The 27438-nt window shown below is 42.7% G+C and overlaps 1 protein-coding gene across 1 annotated transcript in view; it reads left to right on the forward strand.

Moving 5' to 3' along the window:
* LOC131444545 (transcription factor IIIB 90 kDa subunit-like) overlaps nt 1-27438 on the forward strand; it is a 63238-nt gene that overhangs the window by 28491 nt on the left and 7309 nt on the right. Inside the window, exons 13-16 of the mRNA XM_058614986.1 lie at nt 14625-14686; nt 15530-15611; nt 15794-15849; nt 17197-17462. Of these exons, the coding sequence (XP_058470969.1) occupies nt 14625-14686; nt 15530-15611; nt 15794-15849; nt 17197-17462 (466 nt within the window). The remainder of the gene's footprint in view (nt 1-14624; nt 14687-15529; nt 15612-15793; nt 15850-17196; nt 17463-27438) is intronic.

Below are 27438 nucleotides of genomic sequence, written 5' to 3' on the forward strand. Positions count from 1 at the left end.
GCTCAACGCGAAGCTCTCATGAGAGTGTTTTTTCTCTCTCTTTTTTTGACTGTTTTGGTTCGTTTTTGTCGGGAGAAAATAAAGTTTTCTCCACGTTTTGTGCTCATACAGCCTTTGATCGAATTACTGACATTTCTCAGGGTCATTGAATGCATCTCGAAGCTCTCCTGAGTGTTTTTTTTCTCTCTTTTTTTGACTGTTTTGGTTAATTTTTGTCGTTTTCTCCACGTTTTGTGCTCATACAGCCTTTGATCGAATTACTGACATTTCTCAGGGTCATTGAATGCATCTCATAGCTCAACTGCCCGTGGACGTCACATTTTTTCAGTTTGGGTCGATTTTGGCCACAGAAAATAGTGTTTTCTCCGTGTGACTTTGAGCCTTAATTTAAGCTCGACATGTAATACAAAATAGATTTAATAGCTAAAACGATACATTTGTTGCCCTCGACTGGTGACTTTCTCCCAACTAAAAGTAGCTAAGGTCACAAATCATGTTTATTTGTTTTTTAAAAACGGTTTAGAAAATGGAGAATGACCACGTTAAATCACTTTAATGTGTTTTTTAATCAAGGTTGTTGGTTGACACGCAACATAAACGCTGACGTGAGTCTCTCCTGGTTCTGTGTGAGGATGACGATAAACACAAAAACATGGCTCCCTCAGGGTTTCAAGCAGACGTTAACCTGCTGAAAAATGTCTCCCAATGACCTCGCGTCATCGCGGGGAAAACAGGACGGAGACGACGAGGTCAGCAGAGAGACAGAGACTCAGCTGTCTCACACACACACACTCGTCATGAATCACCGCTCTCTGAATCATAAGCTCTTATGTAGATTATAAAAGTGTCTTTTTTATTGATTCTTCTTGTCTGTGACGTCACTTTGAGTCATGGACAAAACTACATTAAAAATGAAAGACTGTCTCACTGATCTCACCACGAGAGTCACATGATCACAGCTGTTTATTCTCTCCCCTGTGTGTGTGTGTGTGTGTGTGTGTGTGTGTTCCAATCTTTCCTGTCGGTACTTTTCAGAAAATCTAACTTTTCTAATTAAACCTTGTAGAAAAATCAAAATTTCCATATTAATATCTGTAGGAAATCCACATTTACCCAGTGATATTTGTAGAAAATCTTTCAATCATTCGCCATATTAAAGTGTCTTTAAAGTCTTGTTTTCCTTGTTAATCATCTGTAGAACATCTTCATTTTCCACTTACTATTTGTTGTAGGAAATCCTACTTTAGATACCAATCTGTAGAAAAGTCTACATTTTCCCTTAGGTACTTTTAGAAAGTCTAAATTTTCCAATTAATACCTGAAGAAAAATCTTAATTTTCATGTCAATATGTATAGAAAATCTACATTTACCTGTTAATGTGTAAAAAATCGACATTTACCCGTCAATATGTGTAGAAAATCTACATTTACCTGTTAATGTGTAGAAAATCTACATTTACCCGTCAATATGTGTAGAAAATCTACATGTCAATATGTGCAGAAAATCTACATCTACATGTCAATATGTGTAGAAAATCTACATCTACATGTCAATATGTGTAGAAAATCTACATCTACATGTCAATATGTATAGAAAATCTACATCTACATGTCAATATGTGTAGAAAATCTACATTCGATTTGTGGGATTCGACAAAGGGATTCGGTTTGTGGACTTTGGAGAATTACTGACATTTCTGAGGGTCATTGAATGCATCTCGAATGCTCTCAATGCAATGTAGAGACTGTTATTTTCATTAGCTTTCATCTTAGAGTCTTTTTTCTCTCTTTTTTTGACTGAAGAATGTTGTTTTAAAGCAGTTTTGGTTCGTTATCGTCGCATGGAAACCACACACTGTGTGTGTGTGCGTGTGTGTGTCCACGTGTGCGTGTTGTCTCCTCTCTCTGTTTGTGTTTGGAGGTTTGGTTGCATGGAGCTGGATGTAGATGGAGGCTCTGTGGATTCAAGCTTCATCTAATTGCGGTGTACATGTGGAGGAGGGGTGTGTGTGGGGTGAGTGTGTGTGTGTGTGTGTGGGGGGGGGTATCATGGTTTCCACCATGCTCAAACTTTGAAGCATTAAGTGGACAGAGCACCTTGTCATTAGGGCTGAGCCTTTCATCTGTACACTGTGTAAATGTGTGTGTGGACATTGTTAGTGGAGGGCAGGGAGCTGGAGGAAGTGAAGCAGGGTGTAATTTTGGATTCTCTCTCTCGGGGGGGAAAAGGAAACAAACCACACAATGGCAGGTCAGTGATTATGACGGATACTCCACGACGAGTATTTTCACTTTTTTATTGATTTTCCCCCAAAAATACTCACGATTTATGTATTTATTTTAAGGAAACTGCTCACGGCGGCAGATTTAGGTCGCAGTGTTTTTAAACACTAACATCTACAGCCACTGCTTTAGTGGTTTAACTTTGAATGTACAGAAATCAATCAATCCAACTCTATTTATGTCGTACTTTTTCCATCCAGAGAAAAATCAATTCACTTAAAAACTAATAAAAAAAACTGTTCTTAAGATATAAAGATGTATAGATATTTATGGTCTTAATAAAAAGCTACTTTCGTGAGGAACATGGAACATATTATGTTGTGTAGTGCTTTATGTGTCTTTACATTGGACATTTGTACACATTCTGTCAAATAATGGACCGAGTCACTGCTTTTGGTCCAAGTTTCTTTGTTTTGCAACTAAAAACACTTAAAAGTCAGTGTTTTTCCATCATTATCTGGACTGTAGTTGTTTCACATCTGCTTAATTATCTACATATCAAACAGTTTTTAAAACTGTAATCTACCAAAGTTAGGATTAGATCAAGTATTTCTCTTGTACTTTTTTGAACGTTGCAGAAACTGGTAAAGAGTCGGTAGTAAAAAAAGAAGGAGTGGGTGAATTCCCTCAGGTGCGGTGCTGTTTATATCCATTCTCCCTGCAATCACGGGCTAAAAGCCCCGCTGTCGTCGTCTTTTATGATGCACTGAATCAGTGACAGCGGTGTCTGTTTTTTAACTTAAACCTCTTTTCTGCCGTTGGCTCAGTTTGGCTCCGGTCGCTCATCGACGGCAACGCCGCGACTTTAACGGCTTTTTCATTAAGTCGTTCTGTCAGAGGAGGAGAAGCTGAGAGTGTGTTTTTTTGTGTCTCTGTCACAGTCGCCTGTGGCCGAGGCCTTCGGGGAGCCGCGCTCTGGCCGCGCTCCATTAGAGGCGGCATTGATTTGAGGCACACACACTGTTTTCAGCGCGAGCACTTAGTTCAATCAATGACGTTGGCCCTGACCTTAACTACCTCAGTGAGCACAGCTCCAGCGCCCCTGTCAGAGCACTCTGACGCCGCCTTTATTGCCTCCAAACGTCCGGGGAAAAGAGCAGTTTGTGAGTGAGTGAGTGAGTGAAAGTCAGGGACTGCTTCTTTTTTTCTTTCTTTAAAGCTCTTTGAAGAATCCACTTCATTTTTAGGACCTGAATCAATTTCACACCTCGTTTCTGCAGCTATTTCAAAGGTGTCAGGCCGCGTTTAAAGAAAAATCCTTTTCACTCTTTACTCACCAGAGGAGTTGGGCTTTTCACTCCATGTTATATCATCATCTTTGATTTTTTTTAGACGCGTCATTGTATGGCATCTCCTTCCTGCTTTTAAACATTATAGTATTTATAGTAAATGGTGACTAAAAACACATTAAATCAATGTGAAATCGTATAAGAAAGCTCAGTTTGGGTTTTAACCACATTTATTGGCAATTCCATTCTTTCTTACACATTAACTTTAAATATCCTTCATTAAACATTAAAAAGCTAACGAAATAGAATAGATATAATCTTAAACTAGGACCGCTATTAGCACTCAGTCATGAAAGGGCCCTCGCCCCACACAACTCGGGGAATTTTAAAGTAGTCTTTTAACGCCAACTTTAGCACTGAGGCCACGCCTTTTGACCTAGAGAAAGTCCTTTTGACAACTTTTAACGATCAACTTCTCTACGTCTAGAACGTATGGACCGAGTTTGACGTGGCTAGCTCAATCGTGCTAGGACGAGTTCGTTCAAATGCGTAGCCTTTTTTCTTTGTTCTTTACAAAATGGCTGACTTCTGGGTGGGCGGAGCTAATGGAAGTACATTACAAATTTGTTTGGAATCTTTCTCTCACGTCAAAAAATTCCTCAAGAAACTTTGGAGTAAGCCCAACAGACAGAAACAATATTATAGAAATATCAGACGTTAAAGCGCGAGTGGGCGGACACCAGTGTGATTGACACGGCCGGTGTCGTTGATGTACAAATCAAAAATATGGAGGTATTATTCATCATGAAGACTTTTTTCATTTCCTCCTGCTCGCTGGTGTCAGTTACCGCAGTGAACGTCCTCTCTGAGTGTTTCTCTGGGCGTGGCAGAATGTGCTGAGTCAATCACTGTCTCTCTGTGTGTGTGTGTGTGTGTGTGTGTGTCCGTGTCGTTGTGGGATGAAAGGAAGCGCAGACGGCTGAGGCTCGTCTTCTCTCTCAGCATCAGCACATTTTCACCTCTTCTGCAGTCAGAGGTCTGAAGAACAAAAACACAAAAAACATCCACCAGCTTCCTTTTGTTTTCTCCTTTCTTTTCTTATTGACATGCAGATGAGAGGAGGCCGTCCTTCAGAGCAGGAGGTCACTGCTGCTTTAAAGACCTGTTTTCATTCAAATGTCAACAGTTACACCAATACACACCACGTGTATCAAGGATTCACCTCTTTCTTTTGTCAATATTGGTCATTTTGTACGTTTCTGTGAGCTGTGCTGAAATGTTCTGGAACATGTTGAGCTTTTATTTCTGCGTTGTTCTTACAAAGGCGTGTATACAGTGAACGTGTATAAATTGAACATGTATACAGCGAACGTATAATATAGTGAACATAGTATATAGTGAACGTATATAAATTGAACATGTATACAGTGAACGTACAATATAGTGAACATGTATACAGTGAACGTATAATATAGTGAACATGTATATAGTGAACATGTATAATATAGTGAACGTGTATAAATTGAACGTGTATAATATAGTGAACGTGTATACAGTGAACGTTTATAATATAGTGAACGTATAATATAGTGAACGTGTATAATATAGGGAACGTGAATAAATCGAACGTGTATAATATAGTGAATGTGTATATAGTGAGCATAGTATATAGTGAACGTGTATAAATTGAACATAGTATATAGTGAACGTGTATAAATTGAACATAGTATATAGTGAACGTGTATAAATTGATTAACGTGTATAAATTGATCATAGTATATAGTGAACATGTATCCAGTGAACGTGTATAATATAGTGAACGTGTATACAGTGAACGTGTATAATATAGTGAACGTGAATAAATCGAACGTGTATAATATAGTGAACATGTATATAGTTAACGTGTATAAATTGAACGTGTATAATATAGTGAACCTGTATACAGCGAACGTGTGTAATATAGTGAACATAGTATATAGTGAACGTGTATAATATAGTGAACGTGTATACAGTGAAGGTGTATAATATAGTGAACATGTATACAGTGAACGTGTATAATATAGTGAACATAGTATATAGTGAACGTGTATAATATAGTGAACGTGTATAATATAGTGAACATGTATACAGCGAACGTGTATAATATAGTGAACATAGTATATAGTGAACGTGTATAATATAGTGAACGTGTATACAGTGAAGGTGTATAATATAGTGAACATAGTATATAGTGAACATGTATAATATAGTGAACATGTATACAGCGAACGTGTATAATATAGTGAACATAGTATATAGTGAACGTGTATAATATAGTGAACGTGTATACAGTGAAGGTGTATAATATAGTGAACATGTATACAGTGAACGTGTATAATATAGTGAACGTGTATACAGTGAACATGTATAATATAGTGAACGTGTATACAGTGAACGTGTAAAATATAGTGAACGTGTATACAGTGAACGTGTATAATATAGTGAACGTGTATAATATAGTGAACGTGTCTACAGTGAACATATGTGAGGATGGAGGAAACGCTGAATCTCTGCACCTGTCAGATAAATCTTTGAGTGACAGGTGTCGTAACAGTCCACAGCACTTTCACACCCGTGGCCGTCGTCTGCTGCAAAAGACGGTGAAGAATCCACCGTATTGTCCCTTTAATTAGTAATTAGTCATGACTAATTCATGCTGCTCATCCATTCACAAACTCATCCATTTGCTCGTCTCTTATTGGCCGCTGGGACAGCTGGGCAGGCCTGTGTGTGTGTGTGTGTGTGTGTGCCTGCAGCGTTACAGTGGCCGCACATATGCTCAGATGGAGACGACTGTGAGAGAGAGAGAGAGAGAGAGATGGGTGTCACTGAGGAGGAGGAGGGAGGGGATGAAAAGAAACAAGGTGGTGGAGGTAAATGAGGGGGAGGGGCAGAATAAGAAGAAGGAAGAGGAAAACAGAAGGTCAAATTAAAGGAGAAGGAGGAAAAGAAGAACCAGGGAGGAGGAAAGAGATGAAGAGGTTGTGTGTTAAGGAGCAGGGAGAGGAGGAGGAGAAGGAGGAGAAGTGTGAAAAAGGGAGGAAGAGGTGGTGGAGCTGAAAGAGGGACAAGTAGGAAAAAAGGAGAGTTAGAAGGAGAGGAAGGTGGAAGAAGTAGAGGAGGAGGGGATTGTTAAGGAAAGGAAAGGGGAATAGGAGGGTTGGATAAGGAAAGGAGTAGGGGGGATGGATTTGAATAGTGGTTATGGTTTGTGTTAGTTATTAACTAGTTATGGTTAAGGTTAGTGATGAGACTCTGTTTTAATGAATGGACGACAATGGAGAGTCCTGAGAAGACTAGCTGCACAAACGTGTGTGTGTGTGTGTGTGTGTGTCGTCAGGGGCGACAGCAGTCAGCTGATGTGATGTGAGATGATGTGCGTCTTCTGGCCTGAGGAGGACAAAAAAGGAAGCAGTCGTCTCATCTGCGTCTTCTGTCCACTGTTGTGTGAGTGAAGATGACAGCTAACGTTTAGCAGGCGGCTAAACTGCCGTTAGCCTGTCTTCATCTGTTACAGCGTCTTGTCTGTCCACCATCGTCTTCACAGCTGCTGAAGACGTACTGTCCTGCTATATGTGCTGATGACAGCTGACGTCACATGACCAAGGTAGCGCCCCCTCTGGCAGGAAACGGGAAGCGAGGACCTTTCATAAATGACCTCTCAACCTCTTCAGTAGGATAATAATTGTATTCACTGACGGTTCGAAAGTCTCTGTCCACATGTTGAAGAGCATCTTTGTCAGATGTGAAGGAGGCGGCGGCGGCGGCGCCTGCAGCAGTGTTTGCTCGTCTCCTGCTCCTCACTCACGCTCCACTGTCTTTATCCTGAGGAGGAGAACGAGGAGCAGGTGGTCGAGTGGGCGTGCTTCAGTCCGGGCTCGTCCAAGGTCGGCGGGGTTGCGATTTAATGGGCTGGCCCGTGTCAGCGAGAATCTCTCCCTCGCTCTATTTTTATTGCCTCAGTCGGGGCTGCTTGTGTCTCCGGGGCAGAGCTGGCACTGAGTCTTATTACCTCATTCTGCTGCTGCTGCTGCTGCAGGGACGGATGGACGGACGGAAGGACGGACGGACGTTTGCTCTGTCTCTGTCTTTCCGACGCTCCGCTCTGAAACAAATATGGACCAATAATATGAACAAAGTGTCCTGACGTTAATCCTGCAGTTCTGAAGAGACGAGAGGAAAAGTGTAAATAAACAAACACAACAATCTTGTTTTCCATCTTCTAAATCAGAGTTATTTTCCATAATTGCCATTGTAGCAGTGATTTAAAGGCTTTTACTGCACAGACCAAAATTTGCCTCACATTTCTGCTTACATGGAAAAACCAAATACTGTTTCTCCCACTCCCAAATCAGTATTTATATTTAAATATTCATTTTATTTTAAATAGAATTTTAACCGTGATGAGCTCTGATCTTCTTATAGCAAATAAATCATATACAACTCTTCATTTTCATATCAATGTGTAGAAAAGGTAGCATTTCTTCATCTGTATTTCATAATTTCTTCATTTTCTTTTCAATATGTGTGAACATGTTTGTTTTCCTATCAATATTTGTAGGAAATCAATGTTTCCCACTCAATAAGTGCAGGAAAACTTCATTTAACTTTATTATCCATGTCTGTCCAAAGAATGATGGTTGTTCCAGTCAACATCTATAGAAAATCTTCATTTCCCACTCAATATTTGAGGGAAGTGTTAACTTAGCTGCCAATCCTTTGGAACATTTCCCAATTAATATCTGTAGGTAATCATAATTTCCTCGTCAGTATTTGTAGAACATCTTCATTTCCCCACTAACTGTTCACAGGAAATCCTACTTTAGCTACTAATCTTTAGATAAATGTACCTGAAGGAAAAATCTTAATTTTAATGTTAATATCTGTAGAAAATCTACATTTCCACATAAATATAGCAGGAAAATCCTTTTCTATCTACATTTATCAGATTGAAAAAGATAAAAATACTGTTGTAAAACTACAGTTTTTGACTTTTTTAGTCAAACTTTCATATTACTTATCTCTGCATTTGTGTGTATGTGTCACCTCTTTAGGACTCTTTTTCTGACCTTGTCAGGACCAGTAGTCCTCATGGATTAAAGTTTAGGATTAAGATTTGAGTTGTGGTTATGGTTATGGCCATTGTGTGTTGAGGACATTTTGTCTGGTCCTCACTTCTTTAAAGGGCTTTTTTGGGGGTTAAGACCTGGTTTTAATGTTAGGTTAGAATTGGGTTAAGCTAAAGGTTAAGGGTAAGCATGATGCAGGACTGAAGCACAAACGTTTTCCATCCTCATGGGGACCAAAAACCTCCAAACCTATCTCTGTGGGGACACTTTGACCTTGTGGGGACATTGAGGAGGTTTTGACCGTCATGATATTCAGTTTCACCTGGATTTATTTAGACTTTACGGCTGTAGAATTGTCACAAAAGTGTTCAAAGAGTGAGTTCTTCTACTGAGAAGCTCACGTCACAAACATGACCAGTTCCATCCAACTTCTACCACTTTAGCCTCCACATGAGGGTCGTGAACTTCAGGCTCACACCCTGCACAGATCACCAGTCCATTTCTTTTTTTTTATTTTCTTTTTTTCAATATTGCAAACAGTCTATGAGTTACGGTAAAATGAGAAGTTACGCATGACAAAAGTGTGGTAACAGAAGAGTTAAAGGGCTTTTTCAGGACCTGGTTTTAGGGTTAGGGTAAGGTACTAGTGGAATATGAGGTTTCATGGAGATAGAAAGACAAGTGTGTGTGTGTGTGTGTGTGTGTGTAGGAGAGGATCAGGATTGTTGCTGACATGAAGAGCTGTGAGTCTGGATAATGTGGGCTTCGTTTGAAGTGAGGATGATTGGTGATCCCTCAACACTCGAGCTACACGGCACCATTCATCCCCCACATCACATACACACACACACACACACACACACACACAGTCTTTGTTTTTTGGATGGAGGTACTCGTGGAGAGGAGAGGAGAGGAGAGGAGGTGTGGAGGAGTCAGCAGACTCTCTCCTCTCCTCGTCTTTTCTCTGACACCATCGTTTTCCTCAGATCAGGCTGAAATGAAACACGGCTCAGGATTAGACGGGAGATCAGTGAACTCCCTCTCTTTTATCTGCCTCACCTTCTCCTCCACCTCCTCCCTCATTCATTCACCCACTGTCTTCTCCGTTTACGTCCTCCCTCCCTCCCTCCCTCCCTCTCTCTCACCCTGTCCTTTGTCTTGTCTCTCCTGTGCTGCTGCCTCATTCCTCCACGTCCTCCCTCCTGCTGCTTTTCTCCATCAGCCCGTGTCTTTCAATCTCCTTCCTACCCCATTCTCTCCCTCTCTCTTAATCTTGTCTACTTTTCCTCATTATTCCCTCTTCCATCACTTAAAAGTTTCCCCTCTCTCTCGTTAAGGGATTTGTCGTCAGCAGAATCCCATGAAAAGGCCAAATCCTCGCGTCTTAATGTCCCGATGGTGCGACATCATGTGAGAAGATTTAGTAGATTTTGGTCCCAGAGCCTCGTTCACGACCTCCAATCAGACGCAAAGCACCCAAAACATGTGAGTTTACCCACAGCCTGTTCACCGTTAAAGGTCTAGTTTGTGACATTTACGAGGGTTCATTAGCAGAAAGTGAAACTACTACACACGTGTCTTTGTAGACGTGTAGAATCACTCAGATTTAAGGTTATTTTCAAACTTTCCCTGGCAACAAGAAATGCTGTTTTCTGATTGGTTCTGACAAGTTGCTGTCCACTAAATTGAGGACCGTAATGGTTGGAAACTGCTAAATTGAGTATGGTAATAGTTGAGGACCATGACATTGAGGACTGCAATGGTTGAGGACTGCTAAATTGAGGACCACAAAATTGAGGACCGTAATGGTTGAGGACCACGAAGTTGAGGACCGCAATGGTTGAGGACTGCTAAATTGAGGACCGTAATGGTTGAGGACTGCTAAATTCAGGACTGTAATGGTTGAGGACTGCTAAATTCAGGACCGTAATTGTTGAGGACTGCTAAATTAAGGACCGTAATGGTTGAGGACTGCTAAATTGAGGACTGTAATGGTTGAGGACTGCTAAATTGAGGACCGTAATGGTTGAGGACTGCTAAATTTAGGACCGTAATGGTTGAGGACTGCTAAATTGAGGACCGTAATGGTTGAGGACCATGAAATTGAGGACAGCAATGGTTGAGGACTGCTAAATTGAGGACCGTAATGGTTGAGGACTGCTAAATTGAGGACCGTAATGGTTAAGGACTGCTAAATTGAGGACCGTAATGGTTGAGGACTGCTAAATTGAGGACCGTAATGGTTGAGGACTGCTAAATTGTGGACTGCTAAATTGAGGACCGTCTTGGTTGTGGATAACTAAATTAAGGACAGCTAAATTGAGGACCGTTTTGGTTGAGGATCACTAAATTGAGGACCGTAATGGTTGAGGGGACCGTCTTGGTTGAGGATCACTAAATTGAGGACCGTAATGGTTGAGGGGACCGTCTTGGTTGAGGATCACTAAATTGAGGACCGTAATGGTTGAGGGGACCGTCTTGGTTGAGGATCACTAAATTGAGGACTGTAATGGTTGACAGCCGCAAATTATTGCGTAACGGGCCGATACGCTAAAATGCACTAACTAGAACTCTGCTATTTACATTATTTGTATCATTGGTTCACTTTTGTATTCTTTCATTCCATTTTACACTTAAACTTGAAAGTACTGTATAAGTTTTTAGACTTAAATTGTTCCTAAATGTAAACGTATAAACGTGGAGATTGTAAACAAACTGGTTTGGTCGACATGTGGATTTAATAATAATCACAACAAACAAATGCAGTATTTCCTGTTGTTGGGGTAAAAAAGAAATCCACAGTTTCCTGTTTTATAGAAATTTGGAACAACTTCAAAAAAAAAGAAAGCTGTGAAAGTATTTTTAATCTTGAGCAGGAAGTGGTGGGTGTGAGGCTCAGAGCCACAGACAGATTAAACAAATAAAGTGTTAAATAAAAGAGAAAGAAAAACATTTTTGTTGTTTCTCTGTGGTCAGAAGAGAAGAGGACAATTACACCAGAGTTACTCTGTCATGACTCCTCCTCCTCTTCCTCCATCTTTGTTCTTTTTTAATCTCCTTCTTCAAACGGTCGTCTCCCTCACCTGGTGACGTTTTCTCCTGCAGGGCAACGTTTTATTTTCTTCTCTTCTTCTTTGGTTTTAAAGTGATTCATCGTCTTCTTCTGACCACATCAGACACTCCCGCTGCTGCTGCTGCTGCTCGAGTCTCAGTGCAGTGAGGGGTGAAGGGGTGAATCTGGAGTCAGGTTACCTGACTGTGAAGCAGAGGAGAAAACACAGCGATAGAGTTCACAGCTCGCAGGCAGAGACGTGACACGATTCCTCGCGTACGCCGTCCTTTTCCTCTCCGTTTCTTACCTGGTGTATTGTCAGGCTTCCAGTGTTCACAACAAATACATCATTTCACCTTCTCAGAGCAGCTGACTCACACCGTAATGTGGCGTTTCCACTCTTTTTCTGTGTATATAAAAGCAGAATCATTACGGAACCCTTTGTAAAGTGTTGTTGTTAAAAATGACCACAACATGTCCGACTTAGTGTGAGATATAGAATATTGTTCCAAGATGGTATTGGTGTCGACTGATGTTGGTGTTTCTTACAGGACTAACGGGATCTGAGCCGTTTTGTGGCACGTATGGTTCAAAATTGTAATTTCCGTCATGGTGAAAGAGTTTTCGTGCATGTAAAGAAGTTAAAATAACAAAAGGAGCCTTGTGTCACTTGTTCTTGAGCCTTAATAAATAAATAAAACTGCTTATTTTACGTTTGTAAAACACTGGATCTATTAGGTAGTTTCACCACTTGATCACATCGGTTAAAGTAGGTTTCCCAATCAAGCCCCAGAGCTTTAGTCACATGACTTCCTCCTCCTCCTGCTTTTTTAATCGTGATTTACTCGTGAAAAAAACGACCACAAAATGTCCACATCTTTGTTTTTGGATTGAGAATGTGGTTCCAAGATCGTATCGACCTGATAACGCGTATATATCAAGCATATCCAGGTTCTCAGGGCTAACTTAAGAGGGCGCTGTTGAGCCATTTTGTGACACAGGGTTAAAAAATGTCATTGTTTCTGAATTTTCAGCACGTAAAGAAGAAGTTAAAAAACAAAATGACTTATTTTACGTGTAGAAAACACTGGATCTATTATGTGGTTTCAGTTTCACCACGTGGGTTAAAGTAGGTTTTCCTTCCAGCCACTGAGCTTTAGTCACATGACTTCCTCCTCCTCTTCCTCCTGGCTTGGACGTGTGGTCATTGAAAGGACAGAAACTCTTTCTAAACTCTGCACATTCTTCTACACGCTCACCAGGAACCATTTTACGCTTTTTGATCAAATTAGCGAGTGCAGATAAATCAAAGGCGCGGCCGAATAAGAACGCAGTAATTGCTCCCTCCTCCTCTTCCTCTTCCTCCTCCTGGTTTCCCTGAGGTTAACCCGGTGTTATCAGCTCTCCGTCTCGCTGCCTCTCTGCCTCGCGGCGCTGCCGATCTCTCCCAGCGCTCGTCTCCCGTCTTATCTCGCACTTCAGGGAGAGGAAGTTCTTAGAGGGCTGGGCCCGGCAGATAGCGGCTGACCTGAGTCTTCCCCTCTTTTTCTTTCTTCTTCCAAAGAAGCCGCTAACTGAACTCAAAAGCCTGACTAGATTATCCCACCACCTCATGGTTCCTCCTCCTCATCTACTCCGTCCATCGCTCTCGCTTTGAAGCCGCGGCGCTGTTGGGAGTTTCAACTGGAGGCAGGAGACGGACACAAGTTTAAACTCTTTTCTCTCTCACAAGTTTGTTCCACACCAGCTTTTTAAGACTTAGTCTTAGGAGTCAAAGCTGCTGAGTTAGGTTTCCTTTACCAAATTCACATGTGGGTCTTTTCTTTTTTCTTGAAAGGAAGCCGCTAACTGAACTCAAAGTCCTTCCTCCTCTCTGCACCTGTCCTCTCTTGATGAAGAGGTTCAGACGCTCGTGGACTCTCTACGTCTTTGCCGCGTTCGCTCACTCTCACAAGTTTCTTCCAAAACAGTTTATTAAGACCTCTTTAAATGACACCTCAAAATGTCTCTCTGGACTTTTTTTTTTTGCTTATTTTAACCATAAAAGGAACTAAATGCCGTAACTAAGTGCTTTTGCCCCTTTTTCCCACAATAACCTTCAATATCTGGCAGTTATGTACTATTTACTGCATGTAAAAGTAGTGTATTAACAATTTAAAATGATGATGAACAGTGTGGTTGTACATGAACACCAGCTTTTGCGTGTTAAACTTGAAATTTGAACAGTATCAAATATATTTAAAGGAACATTTGTTTGAGTTTTTATCTCATTGTTCAAAAACAGGCGTTTTCCAACTCCTTTCTGCAACAGCACGAGTGAGATTACCGTAATAACCACATAATCTCATCTTTCAGAAAACAGTTGGAATTATTCCCGATAGCACAAACTGCTGCGTAGGACAAGAAACGACTCGACAACATAGAATTGTGTGAACAATAACAACAAAAATACGATGTAAAACATAAAATAAACAAATACAGTCAGTCCGCTCCAGATCACACCTGGGTCTGTTCATTTAAACTCATCTTTCTTTTATCCGCACGTAAAAACATCTTTTGTCTTATGAAATCAGGAAATCGTGTCGCGGGTCTTTTTATCGCCGCAGACTGCACTTTCAGCATTTCTGTGTTTTCAAAAAAAAATAAAGCGGGGGAAATAAATAACCGAGGAGGCCTCGTCATAATTGAAAAGAGAGTGTGTTAAAGGTAGAGCCGCCGGAGCGCGAGTTAAGCTTATTAACGTCTTATCAGAGCGTGGCAGTGCATCTTATTTGCTGATTTGAAACCTGGATGGAGCAGCAGCAGCAGCAGGATGTAGTGGGAGGTGTGTTTCTGTCGACCTGCTGCTTCCTGGTTGAACCCTGTGGGACGAGGGCGAGGAAGCTGCCGTGTAAAATGTGCATCACAGCACATTCTTAAATGTGTCTGCGCTGTTTTCTCTCTCTGTGACAGATGGAGCCGCTGACAGCGGGGAGCTGGACCTGAGCGGCATCGATGACAAGGAGATAGAGCTGGTAGGATTATGACAAATGTGACGATGACGGTATCGTGCGATAAAGTCGCTGAATATTGCGACGGGGGGGCGTGTCACTCGAAATAGAAATAAAAAGCACTTGTTTTGTTACGTATTGATAAGAGGAAGATGATTTATAAATGTAACAAAAACGGATCACAATACAAAATACATTTAAAAAAAAATCGAGTTCACTCAGTGTGTTTACATTCATGTTAGAAGTCTGATTTTAGTCCGACGAAGACAATAAATCAGTTTTCTTAATGTCATGCTACTTAGTCTTAGTCGGACTAACACGTATCTGGATAATGTGATTCATAGTCCGATTAATCCTGCATGTATACACTTAGTCGTAGTAGAGTCGGACTTGGTGTTTTGTGCATGTACCAAATGTAAACACGTTAGTCCGACTAAAATGGAGTTAATCTTAGTCGGACTAATGTGATTCATAGTCCGATTACGACTCCAGTCAGACTTGTTGTTCTGCACGCGAAACCAAAATGTCCTCCCTGGTCCTTGACCCTGAAGTAGAAGGAGACGTCGTATAAACTGCAGTACTGTTGGTGAACATCGTACGGCGGTGGCGTCTTTCTTCGTACAACACGACGACCACAGGAGACATGTGCGTCTCAGTTGTCTCACCCTTCACTCTTTGTTTTTCTGTGACGTAAATGTCAACAGGAAACTGATTTCTGAGTCAGACCCACATGGACCATAATTCCAGTTTGTCCTATGTCCTGTCTTAGTCTCCGTCAGACTACAGCCGGCGGCTCAGTGGTGGAGCGGGTCGTCTTTCATCGTGAAGGTTTTTCCGCGGTTGATTCTTTCATTTTCTCCTCCGCAGTATCTGCTGGACGACGGAGAAGTGAAGGTGAAGACGGCGCTGTGGATGGCAGAGAACTCGGACTACCTCAAACAGCTGAAAGGTTCGTTCAGGCCCAGTTTTAACCTTCATTAACGCTCAGAGGCTCCCGGTGTTTTATCAGACACAGTTAAACCTCTAAACTGAACGGAGCAGCGGTTATCTGCTGACCCGCTGCGACTCCGCTGCTTTTTATAGACGACGTTATCTGGGAGCTTGTGTGTTCACACTGTTTTCTGTTCACAGAAAAGGAGGCGAAGATAGCGAAGGAGAAGGAGCTGGGCATCTACAAAGAGAGGAAGGTAAGAGCAGGCTGTACAGACCTAAAGATAAGAGTCAACACACAGACGACAAACACTTCATAAGCACGATTTATACTTATACACAAATGGACAGAATGACATTTTCCTCTAAAGGTTCTTATCTTCCACACACTCGTATTCTATTTATTTATTTCATCTTCAAAACATGTTCCTGTGGCTTTAACTGACAAACTGACCGTCTCCTGCTGTCCTTATTTATTACTGCTCCAAAGACCAGACGCATGAGTGTGTGAGCAGGAAATATAGCACATAGACTCACAACAGACAGACAGACAGACAGTCAAAGAGACAGACCAACAGACAGAGAGACCGACAGTCAGAGAGACAGACAGTCAAACAATTAGACAGAGAGACGGACAGTCAAAGAGACAGACAGAGAAACAGTCAGAGAGACCGACAGTCAGAGAGACAGTCAGATAAACCAAGAGTCAGAGAGACAGACAGTCAGAGAGACTGACAGTCAAACAACTAGACGGACAGACAGAAGGACAGACAGTCAAAGAGACTGACAGACAGACAGAGAAACAGTCAGAGAGACAGACAGAAGGACAGACAGTCAAAGAGACAGACCAACAGACAGAGAGACAGACAGTCAGACAGACAGACAGAGAGACAGTCAGACAGACAGACAGAGAGACTGACAGTCAGACAGAGAGACAGTCAGTTGCTGTGAATCCAGTGAATCAGTTTGTCTCATCACAGTTGTTGTTCCTCTCTCTCTGTGTCAGACTGTGTCAGACTGAACATCTGCTCGTCGTCTTTAAACTGCAGTCAAACACAGACGTAATGAGACGTGGAGCTTTTCTGACAGCAGCAACAACAACAACAGTCACCACACGCACACACACGCACGCACACGCACACACACACATACACGCACACACACGCACGTCAACAAATCAGCGGCGCGTCCCTCCATCGCTGCGTCTCTGCGCGACAAAGCTTGGCGGCGTTGCCTTCTGTGGCTCGTAAATGGAAGTGCAATAAAAATGTGGAGTGTGTGAAAGTGCCGTGCTCCGAGGTCGTGGATAAATGAGTGTGGCTGATGAAGCCGGTCTGCTGACATCATCGAGATAAAGACTTGATTACACAAACGTGTGTTCGTCTGGTGGTCTCAAACCATTCGCTGCTCCTTCGCTCCTCCGGGACCGTAATGATCCAAAAATGATTTCCAGATAACATCTGAGCATCTGCCGAGTCGATCTGGAGTAAGTTTAGTGGAGCTCGCCCGACTGTAAGCTCTTCCTAATGGCCGGTTTCCAGTGGAGCCGCAGCCGGGATGTGTCTTCCATTAAAAACGCTTCAATCTCTTCACGTTGGTTTCAGCCCCGAGGTCCGTCCAAGAAGCATCCGCCGATCAGAGCCAACACGGCCGACGAGGCCATCGAGAAGATGCTGGAGCAGAAGAAGATCTCGTCCAAGATCAACTACGACGTCCTCAAGGACCTCAACGTCAAGCCGGGCTCCAGTCCCGCGCGACAGCCGGACACGCCCAAGAGAGAGGCGTCCGCCGTGAAACTGACGGGACGCAACCGCAGCTCGCCCCGAGCCCCGCTGAGCCTCAGCACGCCGCTCAGCACTCTGGGAAAAAGGTCAGTGGCTGTATCATATTCACTATTTTGTCTAAAAACTAACACAAACAGTCCCGCCCTTAATTTCTGCACAAGGTCAGAGGGCAGTTGTCACAGGTTATCTGGAGATTATTTATTCTCAGTCTGTAGATTACAACAACATGTTCAGACCAATGTTTCTCAGAGGATAAAATGAAGAATTTTAAGGTGGGAAAAGTCAACTTTGATGCAAAAAAACCATCTTTAATCCTTAAATTAAGTGAGTTTCCAGCATATTCTGACTAAATGAAACATGTTATGATGTGTTAAGGGGAAACACATGTCACATGTCACGACAGCTGCTGTGAGGATGTCGTCTTTTTATTTTTAATAAATACATCTACAGTTTCCCGCCCGTCGTCTTAAAGCAGCAGCTTCAGGTTAGCAGGAGGAGCTAACGTGTTGTCGTGCTACAACGGCTACAAACACAACACATCGCGATAGAAATACCTGAAAATAGAAGCAAGAAATCCTTGTTTTCATCTTTTCATGTGACAAACGCACATGTTTCACAGCCCTGCTGCGTGGCTAGTGGGAACACAAAACGTGAAAATGTGTTTTTCACCCTAAGAACGGACAGCGATTAACGACCAGATGAGTGTGAAGCCTCTGTATGAACCCTCCTTTGATCACTGACAGAGTGATGACGCGGGTTCTTACTCCGTAAAGATGACGCAGCGTTTTCTTCTGTCGTCTGGATTTTCTTCTTTCCTTCTAGGATTTGTCTGCGGACGCTTTCTTAAGAAACCTGATCCTCAGCGACTCTTTCTCATGAACTTAATGGGTTTCTCAGCAGTGCAGAGGAAATCTTTTCAGTTTGTTTGGTGGAGGAGGAGGAGGAGGAGGAGGAGGAGGAGGAAGAGGAGGAGGGGTTGGTGTTGGATTGGTTTCCTCCGGTTCTGTTTTTTAAACCTCTGAGTTCATCTTGAAGCTTTATAGGAGTCCTATAGAAGCAGCTGTGATTACGGGGACATACGTCCCTCTAAAGTGTCCTCTGTGTGTGCGTGTGTGCGTGTGTGTGTGTGTGTGTGTGTGTGGTTAGTGCAGCTTGAGTCTCATCTGGTTGCAGTTTGCTGCTCCTGCTCGAGTCCTGAGATAAAAACCTGTGTTTGGTTTCAGAGCCACAGAGGAGTCGTGTGAATCCGCTCCTGGTTTTCAGAGCCACTTGTTTTCCTCCAGAAAGACAGACAGACAGACAGGTCATGGAAAAAAGCATATAGAGACAGAAATCCGCTTTAATGAAACACTCCACAGTCTATTTAAGCTTCAATCAAATCACTTTGTCCTCATAGTAATTTAAGATGAAGAGATTTGACCTCTGCTTCCTCTGATTTGACCTCCTGAAACGACTCTGGTGTGGCAGCTCCTCTGTCGTCCATGGGTTAAATCTTATTATTCAGTTTAATAAAGCTCAGAATCCACCGTTTAGATTTATTCATCAGAAATGAGACAAATGGAACAAGAAAAGAATTCAAGTGATTATTAAGACGGAAGCTTGAAACGCACACATTCAAACATTGAAATAACTTCAAAATATATGAGAGAAAACTAGGGGAACAATTTACACAAATATAATAAAAACGTAAGAGAAATGGAAAGGAAGCATAACGAAGAAACAGAAATAAGACAAAATAAACAATAATCAAAGTGATCAGATGTTCGACAGAAGACGCTTGAAACATGTATAAAAAAAATGTATTCATTAAAATAACTGTCGTCGACTTTTATTTATACACAAGTATAATAATAAAGACTTAAGAGAAGAGCAAAGGAAGCAGCAACAAAACACAGAAACTCCCTGAGAACAAGTGAAATAAAATAAAAACAAAATAAAACATAAATACAAAAATTGACAAGGAGAAAAGAAGACCTACAAATATAGTAAGTGTTTTTTTTAGGAAATTTAAAAAAGCAACCTGAGAAAATGACGATGCAAAAAACAACAACAAATGACCTCTGACACTCAGAGTGTGAGAGAAACACACACACAGTGACACAATGATTGACGACACAGATTATGACAGATTAACCCACGTCACATTTACAAAACGGTAACGTGAGACTTTATTGATCTCTGTGGGGAAACGGCCTCTGTGCTCGCTCTCCTCCACAGGGAGGTCAGAGGTCGCACTTATGTAGCACGTGTGTGTTTCTGTCATAAACACTGACCTTGTCAGGACCAGTCGTCCTTATAGAGACTAAAACCTGGTTTAGGACTAAGATTAAAATCATTTCATATGTATAAATATGAATGTTTGTGTCTTCACAAACATAAGATCAGAGTTTAGTTGTGATGCAGTAACTCTGTAAACCAACAGGAAACACAGATAATAATAATTCAGTTTTCTGAAAGTCAGGTTAATCCCGCTGGATTTGAGACGCTCCAGTTGGCTAATGGCCGCTCGCTGCCGGAGCGTCTAATCCGCCGCCCCTGCTCGGTGAATGAAAGAGCATCTCCAGTCTCACGTTGTCCTCCGGTCTCTCTTTGAAGACGAGCTTCATTTTTTTAAGAATGGACGCCCCTCTCTCTCTCTCGGTCTGAATTGTCTTTAAAAACTCACTCCTGCTTTTCGTGAGTGAATCATTGATGGAGAACTCTGCTCTGAATCATTCATGTCTCACTTTCTCTCTGAATGAATGAATGAATGAATGAAAACTTCCCTCCTCGTCCATTAAATCCGCCCCAAAATGGCTGAACTCTGCACTTTTGTCACGTTGAATGCACAAACAGAGCGGTGGACCCCTGCGGTCTCGTCCCCCTCCAGCCATTAGCGACGAGAACATGCCCTGCAGCCTGGAGCCAGCCACAACATCCATGATAATCTCCCCTTCTGCTGCGGCACTGACAAAAACAACCCAAACCCAATGTGAAGCAGCGACGGTTGAGTGCAGAATGGTCTCTTTCAGTGCGTCTGAACCGTTGCTTCGGCCCCTGAAAAGGTTGTTGTGCTGCTTATTGAGGCCTGTGGAGGTTCAGGAGAGACGGCCCGCTGACAGAGCAGCCATTGTGCCTTGTCTGGAGGCCTCGCTCTGGGGCTACACTGAGGCATTGTGCTGCTCCGGCCTCCCCTCCTTCTCCTGGTTCCTCCTCCTCCTCCTCCAGGCTCCTCACTGCTCCCAGTGCTCCGCTCCGGGGTGAGATCTGGTGGATACAGAGGAGCAGCCTGGAGCTCTTCTCTTGTTCTCGTCCTCCTTCTGTTGCTGTTTGACTTTCCTCTTCTTCTGAAGCTCTCCGCAGGGATGACATGCGCTGACCCATAGACCGGGGTTTCCTCAGTCCTGGTCCGCTGCATGTTTATATTTATTTTGTTTTTATAGCATTGTTTTTTCCATGACTTCATAGTTCCTACTCAACGTGGACAGAGTCGTCATAGTAACGGCTGCGTGAAACTGCCGTGACGTGGTTTTACACGCGACACAAACACTGAATCATTAGAATCAGTCGATTTAAAAAGAAAACACAAAATATTCACATTTAAGAAGCCGAAAAATGGTCCTAAGCTTTGTGGTGGCAGCAGCAGTTAGTGAGACTTACGCCGTTTCTTGAATGCATCTTCAATCTGGTTTTCAAATGTTCCACTGAACAGTTGTAGCACGGCACAGCTCCACTCTGCTTGGTTTAAGTATTGTTTTCCATGACTTCATAGCTCCTCCTCAACGTGGGCGGAGTCATCGTAGTAACAGCTGTGTGAAACTGTTATTCTTGGAGGTGGAACAGCGTACGGCTTGCAAAATCTTATTTATTTTTTTACTGGACACTTTTGGTTCCTCCACAGTTGTATTGTGTTGAGTCGACCTTCACCTGTGTTTAAGGACAAAAACACTCTCTCTCCAATCATCTCTTCTCCCTCTGTGTCACGTTAATCTCCTCTCCTCTCTCCTTCACTCACCTCCTCTCTGCGTCTCCTCGTGTCTCCCCCGCGTTCTTTCCCCTCCATTTCCTCCCACTTTCCTCTCGTCTCGCCGTGACAGCCTCTGTCCACAAACTTTCTTCCGTCTGTTTCGTCCCACTTTCTCATCCTGTTTTTGTTTTCCTACTCGCCCTCTCTCTCTCTCTCTCTCTCTCTCTCTGTCTCTGTCTCCCTATCGTCTCACCTACTTTTCGTATCCTCGCCGTGTCTCGCAGTTAAAAGCCTCCAGCGTTAAACCTGCAGGCAGTTTTGTATCGTCCGCACCAGCAGATGTCCTCCAGCGTCTCACTAACGACTTCCTTGTCTTTCTGTTTTTGTCTCTTTCATCTTTTTGTGTCTGCACTGAACGTAACGTGCCGTGAGTTCACTTCACTTCACTCAGACAAGTTAACGTTCGTCCACACGCACGGAGATGCCGTTTTGACTAAAACGTGTTTACATGACATTAAGAAAACCAAATTATTATCTTAGTCTGACTAAGACGTGTTTAAGTGACATTAAGAAAACCAAATTAGTGTCTTAGTCTAACTAAGACGTGTTTACGTGACATAATCTGCCTAAAACGTGTTTACATGACATTAAGAAAACCAAATTATTATCTTAGTCTGACTAAGACGTGTTTAAGTGACATTAAGAAAACCAAATTAGTGTTTTAGTCTAAGACGTGTTTACGTGACATTAAGAAAACCAAATTAGTGTCTTAGTCTGACTAAAACATGTTTACGTGACATAATCTGACTAAAACGTGTTTACATAGCATAATCTGACTAAAACGTGTTTACGTAGCATAATCTGACTAAAGCATGTGTATGTGACATAATCTGGCTAAAGCGCGTTTACGTGACATAATCTGACTAAAGCGTGTTTCCGTGACATAATCTGACTAAAGCGTGTGTACGTGACATAATATGACTAAAACGTGTTTAAGTGACATAATCTGACTAAAACGTGTTTAAGTGACAATCTGACTAAAGCGTGTTTACGTGACATAATCTGACTAAATCGCGTTTACGTGACATTAAGAAAACCGAATGATTGTCTTAGTGCAACTAAAATGTGATGCACATTGTCACATGACTATAGACATCATCTCTGTTTGTGTGTGTGTGTGTGTGTTTGGCTTCTTTCCCTCCGTTATCTTGTCTTTCAATGTCACCCTCATCCCTCCCTCTCTCTGTTTTCCCTCTCACTCTCAGCCTCTCTGGACTCACTGTACCGGACAGTTTTCAGGTTCAGACGTCCCATGCACTCCCTCCCTCCTCTCTCTCCTCTCTCTCCTCCCTCCTTCCCTTCCTCCTCTCTCTCCACCTCCCTCTGCTGCCAAACAGACCCTCCCTGTTCCCTCCATCCCTGCTGCAGCGTGGAAAAGAAGCCTTCCAGAAATAGCCCAGATAATTGCCCTCCAGTGATGTTTTTTTTCCCCTCCATGCACTTCTCCACTCCTTCATCTTTTCTTTCTCCTTCTTTTTTTTTATAAACTTGTCTAAATTCCAGGAGAAAAGAAAAGAAAAGAAAAGAATAGAAAAGAATTCCTGACTACATTTTTTCCTCTTCTCTCCTTGGTGGGAGGGAAGCCAGAGGCAGCCATTTTGGTCAGTGTTGGTTTTCCAGAAATGTAAATCGTAGCCAGACTCTGAGAGAGAGAGAGAGGGACAGACAGACAGACAGACAGACAGACAGAGAGATGTTTTTACTGAAACTACTTTTATTCTCCACGACTGTGCCAGAGTTTTTTGTTTTCCTTCAGGCCGTCAGAGGCAGGTGCACAAAAAAAGTCACTTATTTCTGTATTTTTTAAAAATCTTTAGCTGTTTTTTTTTACGCACACGCGGGGGGGAAAGTGGAGGTCGGACTGTGCGGCTCGTGTCACATTTTCCTGCCCGACACACTCGATTGCAGAGGATGTTTTTCCTTGTTATGTGACCAGCTGTGTTAGGGGAGGGTGTGTAATTTGTCTGTGGTTTGCAGCCCCTCCCTTTAAGCCTCTGATCCTCCTGTAAACCCCCTCCTCCTCCCTCCTCCCTCCTCCCCCCTTGCAAACAGTGACCAACGAGCCGTTGGATGCTGGTGGATGTTGGCAGTCATGCAAACAGAGGGTGGGTGGGGGTCATGGGTGCTACCAGTCCCGATCTCCCCCTCCTCACCCCCTCACTCACACACACACACATAACATGACATGACATGATGTGCGTGGCTCATGTTTCCATTGAAATTCAAAGCTTGGTTCTGGAAAATGTGAGTGTTTGAGGAACGACTGGAGCAACAGTTGTTTTTTCTTTGTGTTTCAGCGTCGCTCATTTTATTATTATTATTATTATTCATGTCTTATATGCCAGAGAGTCCTGGTCCAGGACCGGCAGCAGGGCGTGCAGTAGCAGTAGCTGTGTTTACAGATGCAAAGTTTCCTTGTGACTGGAATTCACTCAATTATATTATCACTTTTTTTCTGGAATGGAAACACATCACGCGTGACTGAAATAGCGAGAACGCAGATACAGGCCTTAGAAATAGCGCGAGAAGCTCGGTCATCCGGGATCTGCTGCTCCTCCAGTGAGGTGCCTCCTGGACGCCTCCCTGGTGAGGTGTTCCGTGCACGAGAGTTACGGCTCATAGGCAAAACACTTGCATGTACTTTTTGTTGAAAATTTAAGAAAAATATCACATTTATTTTGTGAAATGTTGTGGAAAATCTAAATATTCCACTGTAATACTTTAATATGGACTTAATATTTATACAAATAGATGTCTTCTGGTATCTTATATTGTTTTACTGAAGATTTTCAGCAGCAGCTTCAGCAGCAGCAGCTTCAGCAGCTTTAGCAGCTTCAGCAGTAGCAGCAGCAGCAGTAGTAGCAGCAGCAGCAGCAGCAGTTTTCCCTGCGCAGCCTCTTCCATCCAAACACTCCTCAGCGGCTCAGAGTCTTTGTTCTCACACTGTAACTAATGGAACAGCCAGGACTGGAATTTCAAGGCGAACTCTTAAACTGGGCCATTTGGAAAACATCCCAGTTCTCATCCGCAGCTTAGCCACAGTAAAAAAAAAAAAGAAGAAGAAAAGAAGAAGAAGAAGGGAAAAAAAAGCTCAGCCAGCAAAGCAAAAATGTTGACAGTATAAAGGAGTGCATGGTGTTGTTGTAGTTCATGGCCTCATGAGGCGTGAACGTCTTCAAAAAGTCTTAACTGTGAGAAACACTGAGGCTCCAACTCCTTTATCTCCACTCTCATGTTAGGACCACAGATGATTTATTAGTTTCATTTCTATATTTTAACTCCTCCTCTCCTCTCCTCTCCTCTCCTCTCCTCAGGAGATACTGCTGCCAGTTGTCAGCCAGTGGCTAAACGGCCTCCCCTCAATCGTCTTTTCAGCTCAGGCTTAGTCTCATTGGCAGTAAGCTGATTAGCAACGAGCGGCTAAGCTCAGCATTGACTGAGAGAGTGAGACAGAGAGAGAGAGTGAGTGAGACAGATGAGAGGACACAGACAGACAGAAAGGAGGCGGGGAATAATTGACAGAATATAGAGTTGAGTTTTGTGTCGTGTAGTTGTCGGATGTTTGTCGTAAACACGTGCTCGGGTTCAGACGTCGTAACGTCTGTGAGGACGAACGGCGAAGCGTGAGATGAAAATGAAAGTGTTTGTTGTCGCTGTGTGAGTGTCTTTCAGAGATCCAGGAGACTTGAAAATACATTTGTGTGGATTTTGAAGCCAAAATTGAGGAGAAAATCGTGAAAATTATCGGAATTGAAAACACAGGGTTTTGATATGTAGAGTTGATTTTTTTTAATCAAAATTCCTGCGTGGAAGTGGGAATATTTTTGTGTGAATGTTGTGGAAAATCGAGAAAAATCGTGAAACTGATCGGAAGTGAAGCCTGTTCTTGAATTATCGGATAAACTAAAAAAAAATGTAATACTCACAAAGATTCCAGGCTCCAAATGATCACATCCCATGTCATTTTGTCTGAATGTTGTCGCGTAAAAGTTTTCATGCATTACGCAATGAAAGTTATTTATTCTTCCATTTCCTCATTAGCATACTGGTGAGTTAGTGATCAATCATACATTTGACCTCATGATATACATGTGTGTGTTAGAGGCAGGTCGTACCATGTACGCGTACACGGGGGTGGACCCGTCCTTTTATGAGAACCCTGCGTGTTTCCTCATTGTTTGCCTCCGCCCACTGATTTACACGTCAAGCTCCGCGGGGGCGGCGGGAGCCACTCCCCGCTGCTGTCAACGGTTGCCAAGGAGACGAGAACGTCTGCCGCCACGGCTCCCCCGCGGCGCTGTTGACGGCCGTTTGACCCCTGACCTCTGTCAGTGACTTCCAAGGCTCTTTCCTGGTGAGCAGAGATTAATCACTGCTGTCAGACGCAGAGATTAGAACTCTGAAAACATCGCAGCATATTTAGGATTATTATTATTATTATTATTATTATTATAATAATAAATGAACACGTTATTATAATATTAAAGAGTAATTTGTCTTTTTAAATCTTCAGATTCAGTCACATGACCTTTAAGTAGTATTTTCTGTTAAATGAGTAATAACTAAAATGTACTTAAAAACAAAAGGTCTAAAAGGAAAATGATCACAGTTTGGGCCAAATATATTAACAAAGATTAAAATATAATATTAATATATTGGTGTAGTGCAGCTAGTGGACGATATCGATATTATAATAATACGTTATTTTTTATTTTTGTTCATATATTTGATCCTTTTTTTCCTCATTCTGAGGAAATTTGAAAATGTAATAACAAATGACACAAAGTTGCTTCATTAAGAATGAAAATGTTGTTGCAGTCTGACGTTTCTCATGTTGAAAAGTACACTTGTGTCACTGTGTCGTGACTTCACCACACTCATTTTAGACATGTCGCAGATTAGCGTTCATGTTTCAGGGGTTTTTAAGTCTTTTTAACTTTAATCTACAGTTCATCGTTGTTGGCTTTGATTCTCGTGTCGGACGTCGCGCTCGTGACTCTTCAGTGACGTCACTCTCTGATCAATCACACACACACACACACACACACACAGAGGCAGATATTTTTGGAGACGGTTTCTGTGAACAAAGATGAGCTTTTGACTGAGAGAAGCAGCTGTGAACGACTCACACACACACACACACACACTGAATATACTGAGTGTGTGTGTGTGAGATAGTGCAGCTTCACCAGTGTCATGAGCCACTGGTGACTGGTGTGTTTGTACTTGTCGTCTCTTTAGGACTCTTTCTCTCTGTCATAAACACTGACCCTGTCAGGACCAGTCGTCCTCATGGTGACCAAAACCTGGTCCTGGGGAAGCAGAACCTGATTTGTGAGGAACTGGTTTGTTTAGTCTGTTTAGTCCTGAGAAGAATAGCTGTGATGTGATGGAGACTTGTATTGATTATTGATCCACATGTGATTCAGTTTACATGTAGGTCGAACACTTCTTCCCTCATTTCCTGTTCACTTTTCACTGTCCTTGCTGCCTCCCTTCTCTCCTTCCTTCCTCCCTCCCTCCCACCATGTGCCTTCTTTTGTTCCCTTTCTCTCATTCTACCTTTCTTCTTCGTCACCTGTTCTCTCGCAGCTGCCTGTTGCCTTCCTTCCACCCTTGTGCTCCACCCCTCCCCTCCTTCCTTCCTTCCTTCCTTCCTTCCGTCCGTCCTTCCCTCATGTCGGGGTCAGTCCTCAGGAGAGTCGGTCGAGTCAAGCACATGTTCCCTCTCTTGAGTTGCGCTCTCTCTCAGCGGGGAGCGACTCGTTGGGTCTGCCTGAGAGTTTTTTTCTAATGAGCTTTGAGGAAGAGGAGACACACACACACACACACACACACACACACACACACACACACACACACACACACACACACACTCCCCTCTGGTTAAAGCAGATTAATTAAAATCTCTCTTATCAGCGAGAGTGGAACACATCTTACTGTAAACCTCCGGAGAGTTTCGTGCTTTAATTCTCGGTGTCAGGACGAGGGGTGGGGGGTGAGAGGGAGGGTTGGGTCTGTTTGTGGGCGGGGCCTCCGGTAAAGAGGTTAATTCC

Source organism: Solea solea, chromosome 18, assembly GCF_958295425.1.
Source record: "Solea solea chromosome 18, fSolSol10.1, whole genome shotgun sequence".
Lineage (NCBI taxonomy): Eukaryota > Metazoa > Chordata > Actinopteri > Pleuronectiformes > Soleidae > Solea > Solea solea.